This window comes from Mycteria americana, chromosome 2 (genome assembly GCF_035582795.1).
Source record: "Mycteria americana isolate JAX WOST 10 ecotype Jacksonville Zoo and Gardens chromosome 2, USCA_MyAme_1.0, whole genome shotgun sequence".
NCBI lineage: Eukaryota > Metazoa > Chordata > Aves > Ciconiiformes > Ciconiidae > Mycteria > Mycteria americana.
In genome coordinates this window covers 33466840-33492891 of record NC_134366.1, presented here as the reverse complement: position 1 = coordinate 33492891, position 26052 = coordinate 33466840, and the positions used below count along the sequence as shown (strand labels likewise).

At 40.9% G+C, this 26052-nt stretch overlaps 1 protein-coding gene across 1 annotated transcript in view; it reads right to left on the bottom strand.

Annotated features, from left to right (window-relative positions):
- The window catches only part of BZW2 (basic leucine zipper and W2 domains 2), a 60805-nt gene extending 34884 nt beyond the window's left edge, over positions 1 to 25921 (bottom strand). Inside the window, exons 1-2 of the mRNA XM_075492919.1 lie at positions 25814 to 25921; positions 3253 to 3317 (exon numbers count right to left, since the gene is read on the bottom strand). Coding sequence (XP_075349034.1) covers positions 3253 to 3310 — 58 coding nt within the window. The 5' untranslated portion in view covers positions 3311 to 3317; positions 25814 to 25921. The remainder of the gene's footprint in view (positions 1 to 3252; positions 3318 to 25813) is intronic.
- Between the last annotated feature and the right edge of the window lie 131 nt (positions 25922 to 26052).

Sequence of the window (26052 nt, the reverse complement as noted above, 5' to 3'; positions counted from 1 at the left end):
ACACAGTTTGTTCCTGTTAATGCTTCAGGAAACTTTTTGTCCCGTAGGTATTTGTCAACTGTCTGGATACATAAATTTTCGCTATTCCTTTTTCCTCCTGTTTCATTTCAGAAGACACAAAGACATTAATTTGCATGCATGCAAGTACAGGGCAGTCAATACAATCCACATCCCCTGGATCTGCACCATAAGCACAAATCCCAGCCAGATGGTCAACTACTGCTGACCCTCACCAAAAAAAGCAGTATTCAACAGGTACAGAGATTATACTAAGAACTAACCAAACTGTTTTCTTTGCCCAGATTGCTAAAAACTTGATATGGAACTGTGAGATGCCTCCTTCCCTCAGAACATTCTTCCCTTTACAACATCATTTTTCTTCCTTCAAATCTTTTTAAACTGATTTTAATGCCTGTCACTATATATGCTGGAGGCAACGTTTATACCTTTTATTAGGTCAACTAATAGAACTGGAAGGAGTGGGATTTACAAGCTCCTCCTTCATAGTCCTCTCTCAAAAATGTTTTAGATGCTAAGCAGACTTTCAAACTTTAGAGAAAAAAAAATATCATCATCTCCCTCTTTTGCTCTCTGAAAGCTCAAAAATTGTTTGCATTCAGAGATTAGTGGCAGTGATAAGAGTTCATAAGGACAATTATTTTTATTAAATGCCTGACTGCCGTATTACACCTCACTGTCTCCTCAGATGCCAGTGCTCCTGGGAGCTGCAGAAGAGTAAAGAAGAGAATTGTGAGACACAAATCAACCAGTAAGAACTGGCAGTCATCTCTCAACCAGCTCACCCCCCCAGCATTTGCACGTTTCAGCCCCCTCCTGCCTGCCTGTTACACAACAACGGAATAGTCTCCGCGACTGAAATGCCATCTTCAACCACAGCTGCACTCTCTCCTACCTGGGTGTAATTTCATGACTCCATAATATACTGAAAGTCAGGAGAAAAAAAACTAATAGTATCTTCTAGTCTAAGTCTAAGACATAACAGTCTGTGACACTGCTATGATACAAAAAAGAAAAAGTATATACAAACAGAAGGGAATAAACATGCTAGGAAGCCATTTCTCTTCCTCGAGCACTCTGCCTCCAGGAAGAAAACAGGTATCTACAATTTTCTAAGCAGGATCCTCAAATATTAAGGCAACCAGGAACCCACCATATTTGAAGAAGAGATTTTATGCTTAAAGCACATAAAGAAGTGTTTGCATATTAAGATTTCTATATTAAAGCCATTTAATATCCCCAATCCCATTTAAGTAATCTCTCAAAAAACCCCCAAAAACCCACCCCCCAATCTTCCAGACTCCCCCCAAGTCTTTTCCTTCTTCCATGTAGTCAACAAATATCTATTGCCACTTCCAATCATTGTAACAGAAATTCAAGAGACAGGCACAGAATTCCAAATCTTTATTTATTCTAATTATTACTTGTATTAAATAGGTGTCAAAGATCAAATTCATAGGAGGACTCATTATGCCAAATACATTGCAAAACAGGGACTGAAAAGAAAGTCTTTATGAGAGACAGAACATTTTCTAAGACAATTTTAGCAAATAAGATATGTACCATAATTGACTGACCTAGACTCAATAATACCTTGGATTCATCCAGCAGTATGCATATCTGATTGTTTTATTGGTTGATCTGACAGGTATTTCTTTAGGGCTTGTTAATTCCAATCCTCTAGCTACATCTATGCTGTTGCTAGTTAATGCAGTGTACAGCTACTGCACAATGTTCTGGGCCATGCTGACAGAAAGTTAATCCCACTAATTACTGGAGCATCGTGACATTTATTTATAAACAATATAGGTTTCTTTTTTTAATTAGTTATACCTACAAATGTTGTATGTGCATCACAGAAAGGACATTTTCCATTTAAGAGACCGCACTGGTCAAGCTAACTGAAGAAGTGACGTGTACAAGGGAGAAGAGACGAGAGAAAGCTGGCACTGCTTTTTAACACGACTGGAACCAAACTATTTTGCAATTCTCATCCAAACTTCGTGATCATCCTAGATCTTAAGACACTCACTCAGCTCTTCAGACTCGTGATAGAATTTGTAATTTTCTGAGAAAGGTTACAAACTCTTTTTGTTTCTCTCATCCACACTGAGAAAATGCTCTTATTTACATTTTCTGTCACAAGACATTAAGACCAGGTGTTAGCTTTTGATCAGAAACAGGAAAGTCAAGATGGAAAAAGTCTGTTACATGACAGACAGGAACCCCAACTGTGTGTGCTATAATCATCTGCTATTGCAACAGCAAAAAATCTAAGCCTTCTTTTCACAAACCAGACTTATTTTTTTTCCTGAAAAAGATAAATCATTTATTACATGTATTTTTGCTCTCTGCCTCAGTGCTGGGCACTCCTCTCAGACACCTAAACCATGACAAATGAACTCCGAGTATAGTATGAGCAAACATGTTAGGACGACACTCGCTGTACAGAATATCTGGATGATCAGTGTAATTAGCACCACTTAGCTTTCTTTAAAAATTGATGCAATATTGTACATAAGGAAAGAGATTGTTGGTCATGTTTACAGAAAATCAGTATCACAATGAGTAAAAAGGGGACTTCGGCAATAGTAATTGTTTCATTTTAACAATAAAGAAAATCACAGCAGAAGTAAACACAGCAGAAGTAAATATTTGTGAAACAGGAGCTTTCTGACCTCTGTTGTTACAGAAAGCAAGGCCAACGAGATGATCTGATCATCTCATAGAGAAGGAAGGCAAGAGAACTCCTTTTTAGATGTGAAAGGTTCATTTATAGAGATGGCATTGATTTGAGTCAAAGAAATAAAAACAAAAATCAAAACCAAAAAAGCCAGATTTTCTTTACGTAACCTTTAAATAAAAGCTCGTATTTTGCTTTCTTAGTTGAAAGGGACATTTTAAGAAACACCTGAATGATGAAACAAACATCTAATAAGTTTTGTTCCTCGTATGTAAATATACTATAAACACAGTTAGAATCTAATTTTTCAGCTGAGGCTTCTACAAGACTTAATAGCTAATAAACCCAAATTTTACAGAAAGTCCTAAGATATATAGAGAAAATAATAAAATTCATAGAGCTTAGTTAAAAATAACATCTGCACTCTTAACATGGCTGAAGAGAAGGAGAGAAAAACCTTAATCCTATTGAACTTGCAGTCATTCCACCTGCCCTGTTTCTAATCATTTTAACAAAGAGGAAAATAAAATTAAAAATGTAACGTAACCTACCCCTCTTCCTAGTTTTGAACCGCTGGCCTGTTAGCACCGGCTTCTGATTCTTATTCATAAAATTTCTGGAGGAAAAAAAGAGAAAAATAGATTTTTACTATGGCATTTACAGACAACAGCTTAACCTAAAGGCAAAATAAACATTCAGCGTAGTAAAATCCCAACATGTGAAAGGGAAAGAAAGTTCTCGACGTATACTCAAAGAATAATTCACATTATCTTAACGACGAAGAGCACTATGACCCAAGAATAACTTTGATGAGATGTGCTTCTCTCAAAACCTGGCTCTTAGCATCCCTATGAAAAACTGTGAAGGTTCAAACTCAAGCAGGAAGGTGATGGAGCCTCTGCCCTTACTGCTGGGCCAGGGGTACAGCAGCGCTGCCCACGCAGCTGACGGGGATGCTCGCGGGCACAGAAGCCACTAGGACACAGGACCGGGAACGATCCTGGCAGGGCTCCACGCCACACAGGTCTTGCCCTCCAGCGTGTTCATCAGGTAATCAGACTCCAAGGGCTATACGCCATCCTTCTGAAGAAATGACTGCAGTCTAACCACAAAGACAATATTTTAACAACCAAATCCCTCTCAAGTTTCTTCCAAGTTCTTAGGAACTTTTAGTTCCTAAAAACCTGTATGTATTGTAGAAATAATAAAAGATAATCAATTCCCCCCCCCCATCAATTTTGTGTATAAATACATAGTTAAGGACCTACATGGCACATCATATAACAACAACAACAACAGTAAAAAAAAATATTGGGCTTATATTACTTCAGACCTTAATGGCAAATCTCAACATGCAATGTTAAAAAATTTGGGAAGTGATCATATATTAATGCCATTGTACCTAAAGAAAACAAAACTATTTTTCCACTTTGGATATAATTAGTTTAATTACATAAGACGCAGCTTGCGCAGTCAGTAGATAAACTGATAGCTGAATGCAAACAGCAGTGAATGCGAGGAAGCTTTGCAGCATGTGGCAATCGTCGTGGGTCATTCCCCTGTCCTGCCAACAGCAAGTGCCAGCGCTGGGACTTACAGGCCACCTATTTCATACCCCGCAGGTCATTAGGTCACTGTTACATATGACTTGCTCGTTCAGAATTAAGCCTTACCATGCAAGAAGCTTTGCCCTTTGGGCATGTTCTGCTAATAAGTTTAGTTTTACAAAAATTTGTATTATTCCTATTTCTTCATTGCGGACTGCAGGTCTAGTTTAAAAGTACATACATTTGCCAACACTTCTTCCTACCATAAGCAAAGAGAAACTCAAGCTCCGTGGCTAGAAAGATGCCATCAATCACACATTATTATCCAAGTAATGTTCTCTCTACCCCTGAAAGTTCATTTAACAACTCTGTTAACAATGCTCCAGCTATACAATATGTTCCCATTCACCAGACTACCTCTTCTAATTGCAGCATCACTAGCTGGCCACTTCTGCAGCATTTCAAATGTTTAACTTGGCAAACCACTGCTTTCCAGTCTAGGTCTACCATTTATCTGCAGTCAAAAACTGCCTGCATGCACTGGCAATAGCCAGTAAAGTTCAGAGTCAAGACTGGTTTTGCTCCCTGCAAGTCATAAAAATACAAAGATGCAACAAGCAGTTAAACTGAGAGGTTCACATTCATCACTGAGATTTAAAGCTACATTTTAACAGACCAAGGAGCATTTCAAGACAACTGCAACACTAAATAGCCTTCTGGAAAAATGATTTGCCCATCTGCAAAGAGAGTTAAAATAGCAAACCATGATATTACAGAATCTTTTAAAGTGCTGTAGGATCCAAGCCTCCCTTCACAACAGAGCTCAGAACTCTCTTTCCTCATATAGCTGTCTCAGTGGCAGAGGAACAGGAGGTGCTTTACAAGTTAATTAGGCAGATAATCCAGCGGTCAACAGGAATAAGCAACAGCCCAGCCTCTAGCCAGTGACTGGCTAGATTTGACATATTTATCTGCTTTGTCTTTGCGCCCTTCAGTCATTTGTAAGAGACTGATCTATAAAATATAATATTCGTCCAGCTATTTTTGATTGGTTTTATGCTTGGCCCCGATACCTTATGCCTTGTTCTGCGTCTAAAAATGTTCATTTCAATAGATTGCAGGAGGAGCCCATGAGGTTTGGAAAGAAGGTGTCAAGCAAGCCATGCAGCAGGTAAGAATTAATCCTCTCGTCACAGCTCTTTCAGAGCACAAACATGCCATCGGGCTGGCATCGACACTGCCCACTTCCTTAATGAATTCCTTAGGGGCAATGAAATGAATGACGCCTGACTTTCAACCCAGCCATACTGGTACAGTTTCCCAGTTGCTATAAAAGATATAAATGCATATGCTAAACTTCTAGCACTAGACCTCTCCTTTCCTTTGATGCAGTGTCTTTTTAAACTGCGAGAAGAGTTGCACGCATCTGAAGCTTGACTATCGGATTTGAAAACTGTTCCCTGTGAATATAAAATAAGCCTTTTAAGACAGCTGGGAACAAGATTAAAAAAACCCCAAACAGTTAAAGTAAGACTTACCACTTGTGGCAGATTTAATGACTAGAGGTTCAGTGCAACAAGAAGAGACTCTTGAATAGTTAATTACTAGGAACACAGGATCTGCCGCCTTCTATATTTAGCCTTAAAATGCACTGCGCTCTTATCTGCTTGAGTGAGGGTCAGGCTTTATAAGGCACTCCCTCAAGCCCTGGCCCAGGGAGAGCACAGGCACTTTCATCAAGAAACTGCAGCACAAGTCTGGGCAAAACCAACCCAGTGATCTATACGACATCCCAGGATTTATCTGTATTACAAATGACACCAGGAACTGCAAATGAGATTTTAAAGTGCTGTTGCCACCACAACAGGTGCCTGGATGATAGTTTAAAATTTACAAAAGTGAATGCAATGCAAAAACTTTTTTTTTTTTTTTTTTAATCAAGAACACACCATCACCAACACAGAAGTGATGGATGAAGGTTGTAACTTCAGGGTGGCAGCATATAAACTTGCACAATACATTTGATTGCATTGCAGTGCAGCCTGCCTCTCAGGTGTCATGTAGCTATGAAGCCTTGAAATCATAAAAGACCTTGAACTATTACATATATTCTCCATTTTGAAAGGTACAGGATCTGAGTAGGTCAAAGCCAAAGGCAAATTTTGAAATGCCAGCTAGAGAAGTCTTAATGGTTTTCAGAGGAGTAAAGATCTTAAGGATGGGTATGGGTAGGAAGGAAATAGCCTCAAAAAGAAAACCCAAACCACCAGTCAAACTTACATCTTGCAGCTCAATATCCTCCAGGATTCATATGAATTGCCAGCAGGAAAGAGAGTAAGAGATGTGGAAATGATAGCTCTTTAGCACAGTCCTTTCACAGACTCCACCCTTCTATAGAAGATGGGAGAGGCTCAGCAATAGATGCTTTACTCTTGATCCAGAAAACCTCTTGTAGAAAACTCATGTGTTCAAATTCCATACTCAATTACTTTTTATTCTATAAGCATGTAAGTCAGAAGCTGGGATGACTCAAGTGGGAGATGGCAGACAGCAGTACAGGACCAGGTCCCACACTGCAGAATGGGCTCATTTCCCATAAAAACCTCAAAATGTCTAAGCCTGCTGATACAGGCAGCTTGCAGCTACAAAATGTAGCTTGTCAGCTACTGCCTGACTTGCAGCTACAAAATTCTTCAGAAAAAATTAAAAAATGCATGACTTAAAACAGTTTCCCAAATTCCACTCCCACTCTTGTTAACAGGCTTCTACAAAACAGATTCACACGTAAAAAATACGTAAGTTGTTGAGTTGGTACATTCTCCTGAAACTGCTTGAAGTCCATAAGTTCAACTTTCTCTACATTTGCTTCTCATTTACATGCTAAATACCCTAAACAGTTACAATAAAACTGAGGGACATCTACAGTAGTAGATATCTGGACATATATGATATAGCAGCTTCTATAATCAACCAATCCTTCTCACACAACTAATAAAAATTGTAACAGAATTAATAAAACCAGAATTAATAAAATGTATATATGAAACCAGCAACAAATGAAGTAAAAGTTACTTCAGAGCTTCAGCAAGCTTGAACTTGCTTATTAAGTTAGAAAAATGCAGTCTTTTATCCATACCACAGGGAAATTCTTATGATGATTAACTCCTAAATTATTGAAAGTCTTGATAAGGCTGAAGTTTCTACCAAGCTAAAGTACTGGAAACATTTGTTCTTGGAAACATATTGCTCAAATTGAAAAAAAAAAAATACTGCAAACCTTTATCCAAACCAATACTATTTTTATAAGCACCATTTTACACTTCTTTTAACCAAAATCTCAGAATCATCTGAGATTCTTCAAACATTAACATGCTCACAATGAATTCAAGCACAGTTACTTCACAGCAGCGAAACTTCACTGCCCTAGTTATGGAAAGAGGGAAACTAATGCCAGACAACATCAAAAAAAGAACAACTGTTTAATAAAACTCCCTACCAAGATATAATGACTCTGTGTATGCAGGGCACTGTTGGTGACCCTCTGGGCAGCCCACGGGCAGGCTCCAGCAGCACTGCTCCATGGGATGCTGCTGCTGCTGCGGGGACTCACGCTGATGGCATTTGATTGACAGGGTGCTGGAGAGAGCTGCCAGAGCACCACCAACACAGCACCACTAGCTTTCACAGGAACAGATGCTTGGCAGGAATTATTTCCATCCCCTTCTCTTGCTCAGACATCATGCAAGACAGGAGCACTCATCACAAAGTCAAATAAAATTAAAGCATGGATGGGGAGAGTTTCTATGAAGGAAAAATCCCAACCCACATATCAAGGTCAATCTTTTTTCCCCCCAAGAAGTGGAGTATCTAGGACATCAGAAGCTTTATTGGGTCTTTTTCATCCAGCAATATTACTAGATGTTTTCATCCTCTCACTGTTACAGTTCCAGGCTTAGGATGAAAACCTAAAGAGGGTTTTCCTCTTCTTTCAGCAACAAGCCAAAGAGTTATGTTAAAAGCAAATTACCGAACTCAAGCAGCATGGAGGAAGAGCTGGCCTGGCACTTCTGCTGGAGAGGAAACATGTCAGCACACAGCCAGCAGCTGTCTCCGCTCCCTGGGAAGGCAGCAGGCAGCTAGATTATGAGCTAACAAAATCTGTAGGTGGAAAACTCATAAATCATTACCAGTACAGAGGAACAGAGAGATGTAAGGGGACGACAGGATGGAGCAGATGCAGTGCAGCCGCCGGTTCTTGCCAAATCCTCATCGGGCTTCCTACTTTCCACCCAGACACTGAGTCCCTGTGAGGACTCTCGCAGCTCCTCCTTTTCCACAGGCACTTCCCAACACCCGGGTGCGGCGAGAGGCAAGCAACTGCAATGCACATTGGTCACGCAGCCTGCATGGTTGCTGCAGCGTTCACTGCCGTGACAGCTGTGAAGCATTTTCTGCTTTAACACAGTTTTAGCACCCTCGTAAGGCTACAAAATCCACTTTGGCTGCCGACATTTCCCAGGTTCGGTCAGTGCGAAGGAAAAGCTCTTTATTTACACATCCGAGGCAGTACAATGGCTAGCCCGCAATGTGAAGAATGGCGGCGACACTCCCTACCTCCTGCTAAAGCTCACTTTGATACTGTTGACAAATAAGGAAATAAAAAAGCTCTATTTGCTACCTCCCAGGGTCCCAAGTGCCGAGGACAGGACCAGAGCAGTGCTAGAAGCCACCTCTCCTCTCTCCTTCATTGCACATCTGGGGAGCTGGCAAGACCAAGCCCCTACACTTAGTGAGATACGCCGGCTTTTCTTCACACAGGTTGACTTGTGCTATTTCATCACCCTTTTCTGAATCTTGCCCTCTATTCCTAAAACATAGTTTTTTTAAGAAGTGATTAATAACCTGGAGGTCTGTAACTTCAGCCGTGGTACAAATCATCAGGAAGGGTAGCACTGGCAGCCAGAACGTTTATCTTGCTATTTTGCCCACAGAGGCCACCAGTAGAGTTACAATGTCAATGAAACCTTTATCCCAAAGGTCCCACTCAGCACAAGTAGTAAAGCCAGAGCCAGGCTTTCACGACATTAAGATCCCCTCACTGATTTTTATTGCACAAATGACCTCAATGGCAACATGCAGGGACTAAGCAGTCCCATAACAATGTGCAGGGTAAATACAATCAACCTCATGTTTTAATATTTACATGAAAAAAGGATACTGCTAACCCACATGTTTATTGCTGGAAAAATACATCTTCTGTTATGGATTAATTTTGCTTATGACATTACAGCACATGAAGCAACTAGATACCGACCTTTGATTTCATACTTGGAAGCATGCCCTAGTCACCAGTGGCTACCATGTAGTATCATAAGATAGTGTTGTAGCAGGTTTTCAACATGCACTGAATGCCCTGTCTTTCCCAAAAGAGCTTTCCACAAGCTCTTAAGGCACTTAATTTTTTTTTTTTTTTTAATCACAGGACAGTGTTTTTCCACAGTAAAGAGTAAGTGTTCACCCCAATAAAAGTACTTGTCCTTTATTAGTATGCCTAGTGGGAGAGAGAAAACAAAGAGATTAAACAAGTGAAATTGGTTTCATTCTGCAGCAAATACAAACAAATATCAAAAGAGAATGAAACTTGCCACACGTTAAAATAAAAAATTGTGCTCATGCAAGATTCTCCAGCCAAGAATCGTGCATGCAACCTGTCAGTAGTTATCCAGCTGAGAAATAAGTAAGCCCAGACAAAAATATGGAGTCAAACTCACCAAAATTTGCACCATAAATCTCATCAGCTAACTACTAAACTGGGATGCATAGGAAGATGTTTCTTGAAAAACAATCAGAAAACCCTGCTGCCACCAATTAATGTACAATCACACACTGCATTAGAGATCCAGCTCACTGCACGTATTTCAGGAGAGCGGGTATTTCTTAGGTCACTAACCAAGAACTTCTACAGAAGCAGCTCAGCTGAATAACAAGGTAAAAACAAGACAGAAACCTCCCACAACCGAAGCACTCCAGATGCACTTCACAAGGTCAAGAGAACTGTAAATTGAACCATCAAGGCAACGGACTTCTGTGTCCCATAATCAACAACTACATGAAATATGCATCAGTCATGGCACAGCCAGTGAAAAAACAAACAAGGAAAAAAATTCTTAATTGTTGACAGGTGAAAATACAAGTCAAGAAAATGAAATCATACATTTGGGTTGACACAAAAAGTTATCTTGCAGTAACAAGGTTTCTTTCAGCAACTAAGAGGAGGAATTAGATACAATTCTTCAAGGACAAGGTATTAGTAGGAGCTTTTCTCAGACTATTGAGAGCTCTCTTAGGCTGCTGTGCTCCTAACTGGAGTACCCTGAAATAACGGAGATGGTGTATTGCTACAGATCAGTTCATACCCAATTAACATTCAGTTTAAGGAGATGGCTAGTCATCCAACTCCAAGCTTGCATGCTTTGCCAGCAGGAAAGTTTCTTAAAAAAGAAGGGGATAAAAAGGATCGGCAGAGATCGGGGTCAGGTGAACTTAGAAAACAAGCAGAAGATGGTACTTTTCCAAAGCTATTAAGTTTTCTTCCTTATGAAAGACACCGCTTTCAGTGGACTGTGTGGATGTTAGAACAGGATTCTTGAATTTGGAGGGACATTGGATGTGCTGTTTATCCCAAAAAATATAACCATCTCAGCAATTGCCGTAAGATATGATGTTGCTAAAGGAAAAACAGTGTAGCTGAAATTCTGCAAAAATCATTATAAAGGTACTGCTGCAATTTAGCTCAATCCTTCATTAATGTTTGGCAGAGAGAGTTGTACTAGCCACTGTTCACAGTACACTTGGAAGAAATACTTAATGGAGTTACTTTATAGTGTCCCCCTGAACCAGGTCTCCAATAAACCAATATATGCAAGTATTCAGAAGAAAACATGTTAAAAAAAATTACCAGAGAGGCTTCATTCCTAGCAACAAAGTTTGTCAGACACAAGACAACACAAGAACAGCTCAGTAATGAAAGCCAGTGCAGGAAGAGCAGCTTTCTCATGTAGTGTACCACTGCTCTGCTCAAGTCCACCCTGCTTCCCTTTTTTTAATGTATCAGGCCACTGAAAGTTATATTTTTACAGTGTCAACCCTACTCATACAATTCAAATATCACAACAATAAAATAAAATGATGTGCTGCTTCCATTTTTCTTGCTACCCCAAAGCTCTGAGCAGCAGCAAAAGCACAAGAGATCACCAGTGTCTCCAGGATACAGCACTGCAGCACTTGAAAACCCATAAATTGTCTTCAAAATTACAAGGGCTAAGCTTAAAAACAAAAAAATAAATACAAAGTGTGCATTCTCCAGAAAGCAATGCCTCCCAGTTGCTAACAGTTTATTATTTCATGAACTAAATACAGTAATCGGAGGAGGGGTGTATTAATAGCCAGCACCTCTTACACACTTGCAAGAGGTGAAGGCCTTGGCTTTAATAAAACGACAACTGCTGTAAGGAGTAAAGCAAGTTTTAACTTAGAACTCCCTAATTATTTCTTCAAACCATGTGCAAGGGAAAAGAGTTCACCAAGTTAACACACGGCTTTTTACTTGCGGGACAGTGAATCAGCTTCCAGATACCTGAATTCTGATATTTCTGGCTAAAAAGAGATGGCACAAAGAGCCAGCCGTGGAAATGCACAACGCTTTGCACCATGTCAACTATTCCAAACATACCAGCTAACACCGATTATGCTGTTAGCAGCATTCACTTGGACAGAAAAGGAGTCCATGACTGACTTGTATCACTCTTCATCCCAAAAGCAGTCCCATGTTCCCTGTGGCTGCTGTTTCCTCCTCAGAGTGGGTTGAACATTTTGACAGAACACAGTAGTTTTGGTGAACAAATTCCTGGAGTGGGGAATAAAAGTAGTCAACGCCCAGATTGCTTCAACCCGCAAATAGTTATTTTCTAGTAGTGATGGATACAATTCCTCTCGGACCAAGCTGAGATAATTCTGTGGCAATAGATATCGATTCATATCCACAAGTTGGGTGTCGGAAAAAAACAAACAAACAAATAAAAAAAACCAAACCCACCCAACAGTGTATGGCATGGGGTACATACACGATGAAATATTATCTAGGTGAGTCAGAAAAATAGTTATTACAGACTGGACACACAGAGAGGGGGCACACATTTGCTATGCTACCCACTGCTTGGCAGCTCACATACCAGCGCTCTCAGCCTTACTTCAGAAAGGCTTCACCTCTGTGAGGAAACCTGAAAGCTCTTAGACAAATTAATGGAAGAAGAGTCTATCAAGGGCTATTAAACACAGGGATGATACAACCTTCTAAGCTGAAAATTGCTGTAAGTATGACAAGAGGATAAAACAAAGAAATGCAGCACTCCCATCTATCTATCCTTTCCCTCCCCCCACCCCCCCCTTTTTTTTTTTTTTTTTTTTTACACCTATGCAACTCTACAGGTCACTGTCAAAGACCAGACTCTGGACCAAAGGCCAATGTCTCCCAGTAAGTCAAGCTTTGGTCTGAGGTCAGGTAACTTACAGGAATCATGTATCCCACGTAGCTCCTTCTCACTCTGTACTTCAAGAAAGGCTACCTCTTAAATCCACAAATGCACAAGACAAGCACTGCTCACCCGTGACAGCATACACCACTTGGGAGTGCTACGACAACAGCACTGACAGCTGGGTGGCAATTCAGTAAGGCCAGGCGAGGAGGAGAAGTAAATAAAAATCCCAAGGGGACTGACCTGGGTCAGCATGTTGTATTACTAATTTTGTAGGAGGGCTTTAGGTTGCTTCTTTTAAGATGAGGGAAAGTGTTCAAACTAATTGTCTTCAGTGATGAAAACAAAAAGCTTTGAGCCAGTCCGTACAGAATATTGTGATTTAACCCACATATTTCTTCCCAGTGACTGAGGATGCCCAGCATCATGACAGTGAGTGTATTGTAGAGACTGGTAATAGGAATCACACTGGTATTGTGATTGAACTGTGTATAGCAATTGCTTTACTTAGTTACATGTAACTTACATTTATATTGTGTTTTCAGCATATTTTGTATCAGTCTGCTAAATCAGAAATCCCATGTAACATCAACTATCTTCAGATAAGTGAAGTCGATATTAAACATTGCACCCTCTATGTGGGGAATATCTAGCAGAAGCTGGTCAGCGAGTACAGCACTCCAACACTATTCACACATCAGAACAAAGTGGGAGATCAATCTCAGTTTGGTAACCAAAAAGCTCAAATGCTAAGTAATCACATATGGCAAAGTTTCCTCTGTTTTGATATACCATGCACAGACACAGTCATGGAAGTGCTCAAAACACCACATCTTCTCTCAGTTTCAACAGTTCAGCTCCCCTTTTCTTAATCTTCTTCCATGCTGTATCTGGACATAAATGACATTAAATGCAACACTTATCTGCAAACATAAATGCATAAAACCAAGAATATGTCTTTGTTGGTAATCCGGATTCAGAAAACTTTGAAGTCCATCAAACTAACCCAAAGAATTCACAGTCTATCTATAAACACAGCATTGCAAGCAATGGCTATTATGAATGCTATGAATGCATCTCAATAGTTTTGCTCCTCAAAAAGATATATTTATAAGCAATTTCAATCATAATTGCAATCAGATGAAAACTCAGTTCTCAAAAATACATTTATATACACAGGTGGCCAGAATCTCAGAATTAAGAAACATTGCCACGAAAGGAAGTAAAAATAAAGTAGCAATATAAACCACCCGAGCTAGAAAAAAATAGAGTAATTAGCCTGTTGCTTCACTAATTTGTATCTATTTTCTAGTATTAGCATCATGCACTAACAGCATAATCACATTACAAGAAGCTAGTAGAAGTTATTGAGTGAGAGACATCTGCCTCACCCAGATGTAGACCAGAGCAGGTATATAATATTTTACCCCACTCCATCACAGAGGCAGCAAATCCCACCTGCAGGCAGTACCATTTACACTGCAGTAGTTCCTGAAGTGCTTCGTGCCCACGCACTGGAAATGGAAGCACGGACAGCTGTCAGTCAGCTCAGTTCAGTGCAAAAACTGACAATTTAAGTGATGCTATTAGTTGTGAGGACCACTACCTATTTCACTGTCGATCATTTCAGGAGGCAATCAACTAAGCCAAAACCCATATCCACTTTTCCTGACTGAACAGCCAACTGTCTGTCAGAACCCAAAAACAGAGTGCATTTGACCTAACTCTAAAAATGAATGACGACAGACACCCAAGTCTGACCCTGCAATCCTTGCTTCTCTTCACAATCAGTGGAGAAGAGTAAACATTTCCAGAAAATAGCTTATCTAAAATATTCTGCTTGCTCATCTTAGGGTGAGATCTTAAGGGAGTCCCTTGGGAACAGCTTCATAGCTTCAGCTTTAGGCACTTTTTAGATATTTGAACTAGATCAAACTTTCTCCATCAGTTTCTACAATGCTACAACAAATTCATACCTGCAGATTGGCAATCTGTGTGAAAGTCTATAGCTCAGTGACATCTGAAAACACCTCAGAGTTAAGAGTTTAATTACGCAGCCAAAATTAACAACAGGACAATTACTAATAGAATATTACTCGGTTCTATAGTTAAATCAGTAGACCTGCTTGTTCATCTTTCTGAAACGATTCACAGAATTTCCATTGTTGGCTGGGAAGCTTCAAAATCCAGCATACCACAAATATGCTGAGAGAATAGGCTCAGCATCAGACCACAACAACCCACCCAGAGCCAACCCAGTTTCTGAAGCCAAGTGTTACTGCAGGAGTTACAGATTTCTAAGTAGAATAGGTTTAATATCTTTTTTAACGGGCATAAAACATCACTACACCAGCCAGCCTGGCTTCCTTTGGCAGAGAAAGCATACATTCGCTTTGCGGTTGTTTAGGCTGTATCAATGTCAGCTCAGCACAATGATATTTGACACTATTAATAGGGAAATCTATTTTCTTGTTTACAGCATCATTGTTCATGCTCTGGAAAGACCAATAACAGCAACCCACTTTTGCAGATAATCTAATAAAGGTTCCACGGGATATATGTCTATAGGTGTATGCATACATATGTACATGTAAGAATGCCAATAAAAGCTACGTTAGATTTCTACAACTCACTTCCTACAAGGATGCGAGATATGAAGAGTTCAAAAGGTTTATTAATGAGACAGCTAAAGGATTTTTTTTTCTGGACTGAGCAAACAATGAAAGACTTGGCTGGTTTCTCTGAGGACTTCAGAAAGACATGCCAGTTAACCTAGGGCTCTTGAATGTGGATCTGGAAAAGGATCCTACAAAACACATTAACTTTCAGTGAAAAAGAGGCATATACCTTTCACTGCTACACCTCCTGTCCTTTTGAAAGAAACAGAAGGTTTTCAAAAGCCAAAAAACTGTTAACAGGTACTGCGTCTATTGTACAATGAGAAAAACAGAAAAAAAAATAATTATAATTTTAAGAAGTGAACTGATGCTAAATCCCAAAATGTAGATCTGTTCAGTCATGGATACAGCCAAACTCTCAAACTCAATGAACTGACTGTTAAAGCCCATGCAGACCAATGCATTTGCATCCCACCTCAAATGTTGCTCTGCCTAGTTTGATAAGCTCTGTAGAGTTGAAAAACTAGAAAACCTGGCATATGTTCTTTGCTAATGGAAGATAAAATGCAAAGGTAGCAGAAGTGCCAACCTAAATTTACTTTTTTAAAAACCTAAAATAAAAGAAAGCTGATATGCAACATGACTCTCAATCAGGGCTTTGCAATAGGTGGTAATTTTCCTCTATTCTTGGTAATGCTGCAAAAACAGAATTGATATTCAGATTATGTTGATATGAACCTTTATTAACCAATTGTTGAGAACACTAATTAAGGTAGCTATTCAGTAATCTAATGACCTAGTTATTAACAAGAACTGAGTAATTTATACTGGGACTACCAAAAAAAAGTAACAAGGATGCTGAAAAGAATAAATGGGGAACATTTTGGTCTACACTATGAAGACAGTGCCCTTCTCCCCATCACCAACATTTTGCTCTCCCTCAGCTTCAGAAGATTTTTTTTTTTGTCTGTTGTCTCTTCATACCATAACACTGCTTTTGCAGCACTGATACCTACCAGGTCAGACTGAAAAGGTCAACAACTGTTTAAACTGACAAGACAAGGCAAAGGGAAATGAGGAAAGAATCAGGTCTTCCTATACCCAGGAAACAAAAATAATGCAGGGAGGGCATTAAGCTACTAATCTAACCCTAGCATCAAACAGGCTACCCATGAAATGCTTTGGCTGACACATTTGGCTTCAGGGAGCTGTGGACCACTGCTTACAGAAAGTGCAAGAATCGCACAACTTCATCACAGGAGAGACCTGATAGTCTGATGCCTTGATGATTTAGCAATGCACATCACTAAACAACCAGTCCATTATCATAACAAAGGATCTTGGAGGCACAACAGCAATGCAAAAAAATTGACATACTGATGGCAAGGCACATTGGGAAGAAGGCACCATGACTTTTCAGCATATGCCAATAAACATTTTAACAGGAATCACAGAATTGTATAGGTTGGAAAAGACCTTTAAGATCATCGAGTCCAACCATAAACCTAACACTACCAAGACCACCACTACACCATGTCCCTAAGCACCTCATCCAAACATCTTTTAAATAATTCCAGGAATGGTGACTCAACCATTTCCCTGGGCAGCCTGTTCCAATAAAACAACTGAAAATATAAAGTCCTTCTCTTGGCTCCTTTGGAGTAAATTATGAGTATGTTTTCCTTTCTCTAATTCAAGGAAAAGACTTCTAATAAAGTTCTGCAAAACAAGATAGCCAAACTCAAAACCTGGCAAAAAAGCTTATCCATGTACTCGAGCACAAGAGAAGCTTCCCTGTGCTGGGAAGGGAGCTGAGACTGATGCGCAGGATGATGAATCTCAAGAGCAGAGCCAAGGATTCAGGTGGCCCTGGGGACACGCTGACTGGGACCTCTTTTTGCCACAAAATGTAGGAAAAAAAAAAATCTCAGACAGTATATGGGATTCAACAGCACAACACCAGGCTTCCATAGCACTGGCTGATGGTTTGGGGATCCTCAGGTCTCGGTCACAGGAAACCATGCATTAAGATAATATAGTCAAAGCAGACCTAAGACAGAAAAGAGACTTAAAAGCACAGGCATCAGGAGCAACCTCAGAGAGGTGCAGAGACCCGGGACAAAACCAGCGACAAGACCCTAACCAAACTCATATCAATACTGGTGCATACAAAGAAAGCTGTAGATTGAAAGAAACTCACCATCCCCTCTTCTTTCTGAAGGGTTGACTTCTCCTTGAGTATTTAAAACAAATAGCATACTCTGTTTTTCTAATTTTCTGTCGCTTGAGGATTGAAATGGTAGTGAAAATAAATGACGAGCCCTGTACCTACTAATGCTCAGTAACACGTTCCTAAGATTTCACCCCTGTGCCTTATCAGAAGAAAAATGACTAACGTATAACTTGAATGCATTGAATGAATTTTCCCTCTTAAAAACATTTCTAGAGAAGTAGAGGATTTTATTTACAGAAACAAAACCTAAAATGAAAGGATCATTTAAGCTTGCAAATTACAAACTGTTGAACTACTTAGACTTCTTTTTCTGCGTGAAAAGAAAACACATTTAAGGAAAACATATGAAATAGTGGTTATTACAATGAAGTACAACCCCAAAGCCGTATGTAGTTGTTCTGCCTGCAGTAGCTGAAGGAGTTGTAGAAGGGTGTAACTTGTTGGGATTCAAGACATCACAGGAGATGCTTCCTTCCTGTGTCCCTGATCGACCTCTCTGTCCCAGACTGCGCCTAGCATTTTCCTTGCCTGACCTGTCTGTCCTCAATTCTAATTCTCACCAGAGGTAATCCATCCTTCTTACAGGCTGACTAAAGCAATAATCTTTGTCCGCTACTATGAGTCTGCAATAACGGCAAGCAATCTCTACACAAAACTTCTCCATCTGACCTAAGAATAACTCGGATTTTGCAGAGTAAATCCTTATACAGGACTCCAAAACATGCCTATGTACGAAGTACTCAATGAATTTTAAAATTCCTACAGAAAATTCTATAGTTTCTGCACCCATGAAAACCACATTTCTAATTTCAAAAGCTCTTAGACACATAGCATCTAACAGTCTTCTAGACAAAGTCCCTATTATGGTAGGAATTACTACTGATTTACTTCCTGGAAATATTTTCCTGACTTCTGGGAATTTAAAAACCAAAATACATAACTTGACAAAAGATTATTTGTTTTATATGGCACATGTGAGGAAGTTTTTTTACTATATTAAAACATACTTAGTAATAAAAGCATTTCTAAAGACGGAGTGGGAACAAGAATGAACAACAGGAGAAAAAAAGTTCTTACCACGTGTATCAGCCATTACCCAGGTTTCAGCTTCCATACTGACTCATGACCAGCTTACCTCTTAACTACTTTCCCTTTGCACCAAGCACTTCCTAGTCTTGCAATCTGATCTACATGAGCTGCCACTTGCACCTATCCAAGCCCACTACAAAACTGTGATCCAAGTCAGAAGGTTTACCAGCAATGTTAGAAATACATGATTTCCCTTTATTGTGCTTGCACTATACAGCCGCACTTTACAGAAGACCAAAGCTGTTAAACCCTGAAACTCAAGTGTTTTGTTCCGCACTCAGCTTTACAGCACATAAACACCTTCGGGAGCACTATGGTGCCATAAATATGGCCACCACACCACTGTACCCTCCATTTGGTTACTGGACTCTCTCTTTATTTTGCTTTTTATTTTTACTTTTGCAGTCTCTTACAAGATCTACAGCTAGATTTAAGAAGTATGGTATGGCAAGTCCAAAAGGGTTTTCAGGCATGGCAGAATATTATTGCATTCCACAGACTTCTCTCTAGGGAGAAGCAACAGATTTTTTCCATTTGTCAATTTTCCTCTCACACACCAGCATTACCTCTCAGTGATCCTTGAGTATTTTAGTTATCTTTGAACAGATAATTACTATTTTAAATTAACATGTAAGTACTGCTGCAGTTGAGGGGAGAACTCATATTTAATCAACAACAGATCACATGGAAAAAGAAATAGAATCAGAAATCAAATGCAGAGTATAATGGGCAACCATGGCAGTTCACAGATGAAATTTATTGCACTTGAGATATCAGAATGGAATTACTTTACCTGTAGGCTCAGGCAGCAGACAGACATAGGTGACAGCCTATTGCCTTATGTGCAACACAGACATAAGAATTCTTGAATTTGAACAGGAGGAACGAGGACAGAAAATAAGCTGAGGAGTAAAAGATGATGTCTCTTAAAGCAATCTGAACTTAATAGCACATATCCATTCAATGCATAATCTTATTCCTCTGTCCTAAACAATCACCTTAAGCCTGCAAACAGGTACATATATCTTAGATGACTGTAAGCAGAGTTTAAATAAACTTGTCTTGAGTTAAAAAATTACTCACAAATTAGATCTAATTAGATATGTTTAACTCAACTGCTTCCGCCATTCTTCACCACATAAAAGGTTTAATTGTCACTAACTGCTACTGACACTCCCAGGGTCTTTATTTTTCCCAGTATCGCACTCACGATTCCCAAAAAGTGGTGCAGGGTCTATACGTGCTGTGAAGTTTTTCAATGACCTTCTACACAGAGGTTTATTTCCCTTGCAGCTTTATGTAATTTTATTTACATCTCTGAAGTTTTGCATTTATTTTAGCAACACCTGTCTGAAAAGCCATTGCAAATCAACTCTTACAGAAGCCATGCTAATGCATGATTGAGTTATTGCCACCACTTGCAAAGCTTAAGTGGGAGAGAACTTAGTCTTGCAAAGGTGCTTAGCCAACCCTCTGATGCATATTGCTCTGCAGTCACTAAACACATCTCAGTCCTTTATCAGTAAAAAGCTGCTTGTATGACATTTCTTCTATTACAGTTACAAAAAAATTAAAGTACCTACCTACATGGAATTCATATGCATGAAGCAATCTGTTTAGAGCTTGGATTTCTCTTAATCAGAAAGAATCATAATGACTTAAAGTCTCATATGAGAAGCAGAAAAGATGTATTTTCTGAGTAAGTTGTTCATACTAGGACCATCTAAAACAAACAACTAAGAAAAGATGAAATCAACCTGCAAAGGAGCAATTTATTTTTTTTCCTAAAATACAGATCCAATGTTGAGTATTGCTCCATTTATATGGAGCAAGGGGTACACATGTCTCGTTTTGTTATGAAAGTAATGCTGATTTTTCATTTAATGTTTTTTCATTTAAGTTTTTTCATTTAAATGATTTTTCATTTAAGTTTTAACCAGGTAGTACAAATGCACGTTTATCTAAGGCACTCACATTGCCCTCATCATCACAATACCTGAGCACCTCAAAAATCCTTCTTTGCACCATTAACCCTCGCTGTCTGTGGGAAGATTATGTGGGTTGCCCTTGCATGATTAGCAGTTAAATATATACACAAAAATAAAAGCATATACACAAAAATGCACTTTGCAGCCTATACTAATAAGTGAGCAGTTTTCTCTAAAGCAACCTCTATAGATGGCTGCTATGCTGGCTATATTCTGGGTGCAAAAACAACAAAGCTGGCTCTGCTCAGTCAGATCACGTCTAGGAGCAAACGACCAACACTCATGCTACATCAAACTAATAAACCCTGTCAGGAGGACTATACCTTATATGAACGTTATATGAACCTTCAAGTCCCAAACTGGTACTTTTGCACTGCTCTGTCCTCATTTGCCTCTGGAGAATATTGCTCACCTCAACCCTGCTTACCCAGTAGTCTGGACCAGACAATCTTTTGCAGGATACTTTGGTGTCCTTCCATCCCATATGCTTGAGAATCCTTCAAGTCAGGGTTTAAGAGAAGATGAAGCAAGCACAGGTCTCACCTTGGCAGTCTTTGGATACGGCTAGAGTCAAGTGTTGGGATTTGCTCCTAAATTTCAGAGCAGAGAGAAAGCCTAACTTTGTGCAAGGTCCCACAGGGAATTGTTATCAGATGGAGATCTCTATCCATGTCTCAGATGAGCACGCTGGCTATAGGAATACCTTGTCATTCAAAGATACACTTATAGTGTTTAAACATGTATCGTGCTCGCCAGTTCCTGGCTGCTTTCAATTATACTTTTGCAGTTGTTTTATTATCTACCTTCTGGTACAAAACAAGACTTAGCAATGTTGACAGATCATATCATAGATCCAGTGGCTGTCCTAAGACCCAAAAACAGATGAAACCTAAAAAAAACCCCACTTACAATAAAATAAAAATACTTAAGGAAGTCAAAGAGTTATACAATGCCAATCAACTGGGGGGAAAAGTAACCTATCCACAGATTAGTATCTGTGAGATTTGAGGGGAAAAAACAGAGGATGTTTCTAGCAATAAAAACCCCTTGAATTTGCATGAACTTGAATTGATCTAAATGAATAATCCTATTAGATACTCCTCAACTTTGGCCAGGATATAACTATCAGGATTAGAGACAGCAGAACAAAAACCCAGTGAAGGTCTGTCTGAAAGGCTCAGCTCCACGTGAAGGAGATTTCCCATAGCCCAGGCCATGCAGAAGATAGAACCATTTTATAAAAACACACCTGAGAACCATATGAAATGGCTTTTATATAGGAATAACTAAATAGACTTAAGACTTCAGCTTGGCAAAAAGACAGTGGCGGGGGATAATACAGGTCTGTCAAGCCATGACTGCACATCAAGGGTGAACAGGGAACAATTCTTCATTGTCTCTCAAAACAGGAACTGGGGGTTGGAGGTGGGGAATCAAATGTGTGCTCGTTTTGGCTAGGGTAGAGTTAATTTTCTTCATAGTAGCTAGTATGGGGCTATGTTTTGGATTTGTGCTGAAAACAGTGTTGATAATACAGAGATGTTTTAATTGTTGCTGCACTGGTCAAGGACTTTTCAGCTTCCCGTGCTCTGCCAGGTGCACAAGAAGTTGGGAGAGGACACGGCCAAGATAATTGATCCAAACTGACCAAAGGGCTATTCCATACCATCTGAAGTCATGCTCAGCATATAAAGCTGGGGAAAGAAGGAGGAAGGGGGAGATGTTCGGAGGGATGGCGTTTGTCTTCCCAAGTAACCATTACGCGTGACGGAGCCCTGCTTTCCTGGAGATGGCTGAACACCTGCCTGCCCATGGGAAGGAGTGAATGAATTTCTTGTTTTGCCTTTTGCTTGTGTGCCTGGCTTTTGCTTTACCTATATTAAACTGTCTTTATCTCAACCCACGAGTTTTCTTACTTTCACTCTTCTGATCCTCTCCCCCATCCCACCAGGGAGGGAGTGAGCGAGCGGCTGTGTGGGGCTTAGCTGCCGGCTGGGGTTAAACCACGACAAAGTGAAACTGTGAAGTAGCAGGTTCAAAAACAAATAAAAAAGAGGTCCTTTTTCAAGCAGCTGTGGAAGTTATAACCACAGGATGCTGCAGATGCAGAGTTTACCTAAATTCAAAAAACCCACTGCAGGCGATCCAATACAAAGGGAAGTCCTTAGCTGTGAACCAGTGGGATGGGAGCTAGGAGAATGTCTCGTAGGAATATCAGTACTTGTTTGACCTGCTCTTTTATTTTTCCCTAGATAAAGTGTAGTGGGTCAGACCAAGTTTCTGATCATGCTAAGCCCTGGCACAGAAAGAGGCTATAGGATCTTTGACCCATGCTACCACTAGCAGAGCAGCAGAGTACGTAGCCATAATTCAAACACGCCTCCAAGATACAAGCAAAGGTTAGTCATTTGTGAGAAAACAGCTTGAAACCAGTGAAACCAGTTCAGCACCTCCTTTTCCTCTCTTCCATGTCCAAAGACTGAGAGTTTCATGGTGCATTCTCCAAGGCATAAAGCAGTCTCTTCTCCCCTAGCTTGACCCAAGAAAGAGATTATTGTTTTGCATATTCACCAAAAGTCGTTACTCAGTTAAAGAAATCCTTGTTATTTTCTGGCATGAATCTTGCTCTCCACAACTGCAGAAAACATCAGGTGTTTAGGAACACCTATACCTTGATTACAATAGCCATAAATTCCCATGAGCAGACCTGCACACACTAGAACCAGCAAACCGCAGAGGAAAACTGTCACCACTGGTACCTGCTTCACAAATCAAAATTATGAGATGTATCACCCAATGAGGAAATAGGGAATTTTTTGTGTGTAATACTTATCATTTGAAATCTAAACAATATATTGAGTTGCAGTGAGGTTAACATTTCCTTCTCCCTCTGTAATACCCAAAACTTAAGTTATTAATTACCACACTGTAACACAACTTAAATACGTGAAACAAACAGATACAGTAGATAAAAGAAAATACATTAAGGGGTAAGATACAAAGGTACAGAGCCTACATTTTCATGTTCCAGTTCCCTGCCCTGACACAGACTCCCTACACTGCCTTGGAAAAATCACTTGCTGCCTCCATACTTCAAATTCTATACATAAAATGGAGGCAGCACCACTTCATTACCTCATCACGATCTCGCAAGGATAAACCGAAGATTGTGAAATGTCCGCAAACTACTGGACTGAAGGTCATACAGAAACCTTCCATGGGTAAGAGCAAGAAACATTATTAACTAGTGTTAAAGTACTTTATTACCCTTACAGATGGAGCACTCCTGCAACCTTAAGTCACCAAAAGAGCTCCAGTGAGGCTGCCAAGGAAAACCTGCGTTTGCCTGTTTACTCTGTGAACTAGGGTGCAGTGACAGTACTGACACTCTCACATTAGAAAAAAGTAATGTAATATACATACTTTTGTACATTGAATGCCTGACAGGTTTTTTTTGGAATATGAAAGGAAGCTTGCAGGCTCTTGTTATTTAATAGTGCCACAGATATTATCAGCGTATTATAATATCACAAAATTTGTTCACAGCAGGTAAAATTCACACCCTGCAGTGAACCGACAAAAGACTACTTAAAGCCTAATTTCAGCCTTCACCGTTGAGCCAGTGACAGACTTCTGTTAGTGCTACACGGGGATATCTTTCTGGACCAGAATATAAAAAGCTCTTTTGTCTTGAGGACATTTCCTTCAAGGCATTTTTGGTTTCCCACAAAAAAGTCGAGGGAATCTGTTATAATCTGAAGTCCAAAACAATCTCTCTTATTTACACTTGTTGATTCACGTAAAACTAGATAGTAATACATCCCTGTATTTCTGCGATTTTTAAAATCAGGAAAACATACAGAATTTGACGGTTTTGTCAAAATGAAATTGTATCACATTTTGGGTTTGTACCCAAATAGTTATGAAGACACACTAGATTCAGAGAGCTCTTCTATGAACCAGGAAGCAAACAACGGGACCTGACCACTTCTGAAAGTCAGTCAAGCAATTAGTAAATGTGAAAACAGAGAACAAGATTAGCATTTAAGAGAGAGATTCCAATAAATAAGTAGCCATGAGATGACCTGCAAGTACTAAGGAAAGAACAAAATCAGCTTGCTGATAAGGCTATGCCTTCAAAAATCAGTTACAGGAAAAAATAGGTTGCTTAAAAGAAAGGATATAAAAATTATACACGGAAGAGTAGGACAAAGGAGGGTAAAAAGCACCACCAAGTACTAGGGTTCTGCTTCTCGCTCTCGTACAAATGCACGCAGAAATCATGGATGTTAAACCTCAGTCTCTGTGCTTTGCTGGGGATCTGCAGGATCATCCCTCTGCCTACTAAGCTTCAACTGGAGGAGTGGAAAGTTGGATCCGTAACAAAGATCATTTTTCCACCGACGGTTTAATTTTAGAAAGGCGCTAACAAAAGGCACCGCTCTGAACACCCCGAACGCGTTATTTCCCTTCCCAATTCATCAAAGTCTCCTTCCTTTTGGAGACACGATGCCGTGACACAACCAGGGCTTTATTCGGCCGCTTTAGCCGAATAAAAACCTTTTCCTGCCTGGAAAAAAAACACCCCACCAACCGATGCCATAAAAAGGCAAGAAAGCGGCCCCCGCGGAAGGACGGACCGCCGGGTACCAGGGCTGGCCAGCCGCGGGTGCCAGCCCGCACCGCCGCTCTCCCGCCAGCAGACCCAGCGCCGCCCGTCCCGGGGGCCTAGGGGCTTCCAGCGGGCCCCCCCGCGCCCGCAGCAGGCGCCCAGGCGCTTCGCCCCTCGCAGCGCCCGGGGAGGCGAGGGCGGCCGGGGCGCGCAAACCCGCGCACGGCGGCGTTGCCGCGCGCGGGCTTCCCCCGCGGGCACCCGGTCAACCCCGCCCGGCGCACGCCCGGACCCGCGATGGCCGCCGCGCACAGGCCCCGCGCCTCGCCCGCCCGGCGCTGCCCCGCCGCAGCCCGCGGACGCCGCCCGCCGCCCGCCCGGGCAGCGCCGCCGCGGGGCTGAGGCGCCGCTCCCGCCCGGCGGCGGCCGCGCTCTCCGCGGGGCGGGGCGGGGCGGCCCGGCCGTGAGGGGCGCCCGTCCGCCCGCCGCACCTGTCGAGTGGTTGCGCGGTCCGGGGAGGGGAGGGCAGACGCGGCGGCGGCGGCAGACAATGGAGGAGTGAAGGACAGACACATTGACACACGGGCGCCTCCGCGGCCGCCCCCTCCGCCCGGCCGCACCACTCCCGGCACCTCCCCGGGGGGGCACGGAGGAGGAGCCGCAGGGAAGCCAGAAGGGGGGGCAGAAGAAAAGCAGAATCCCATTCTCAACTTCAAAACGAAGCGCAAGA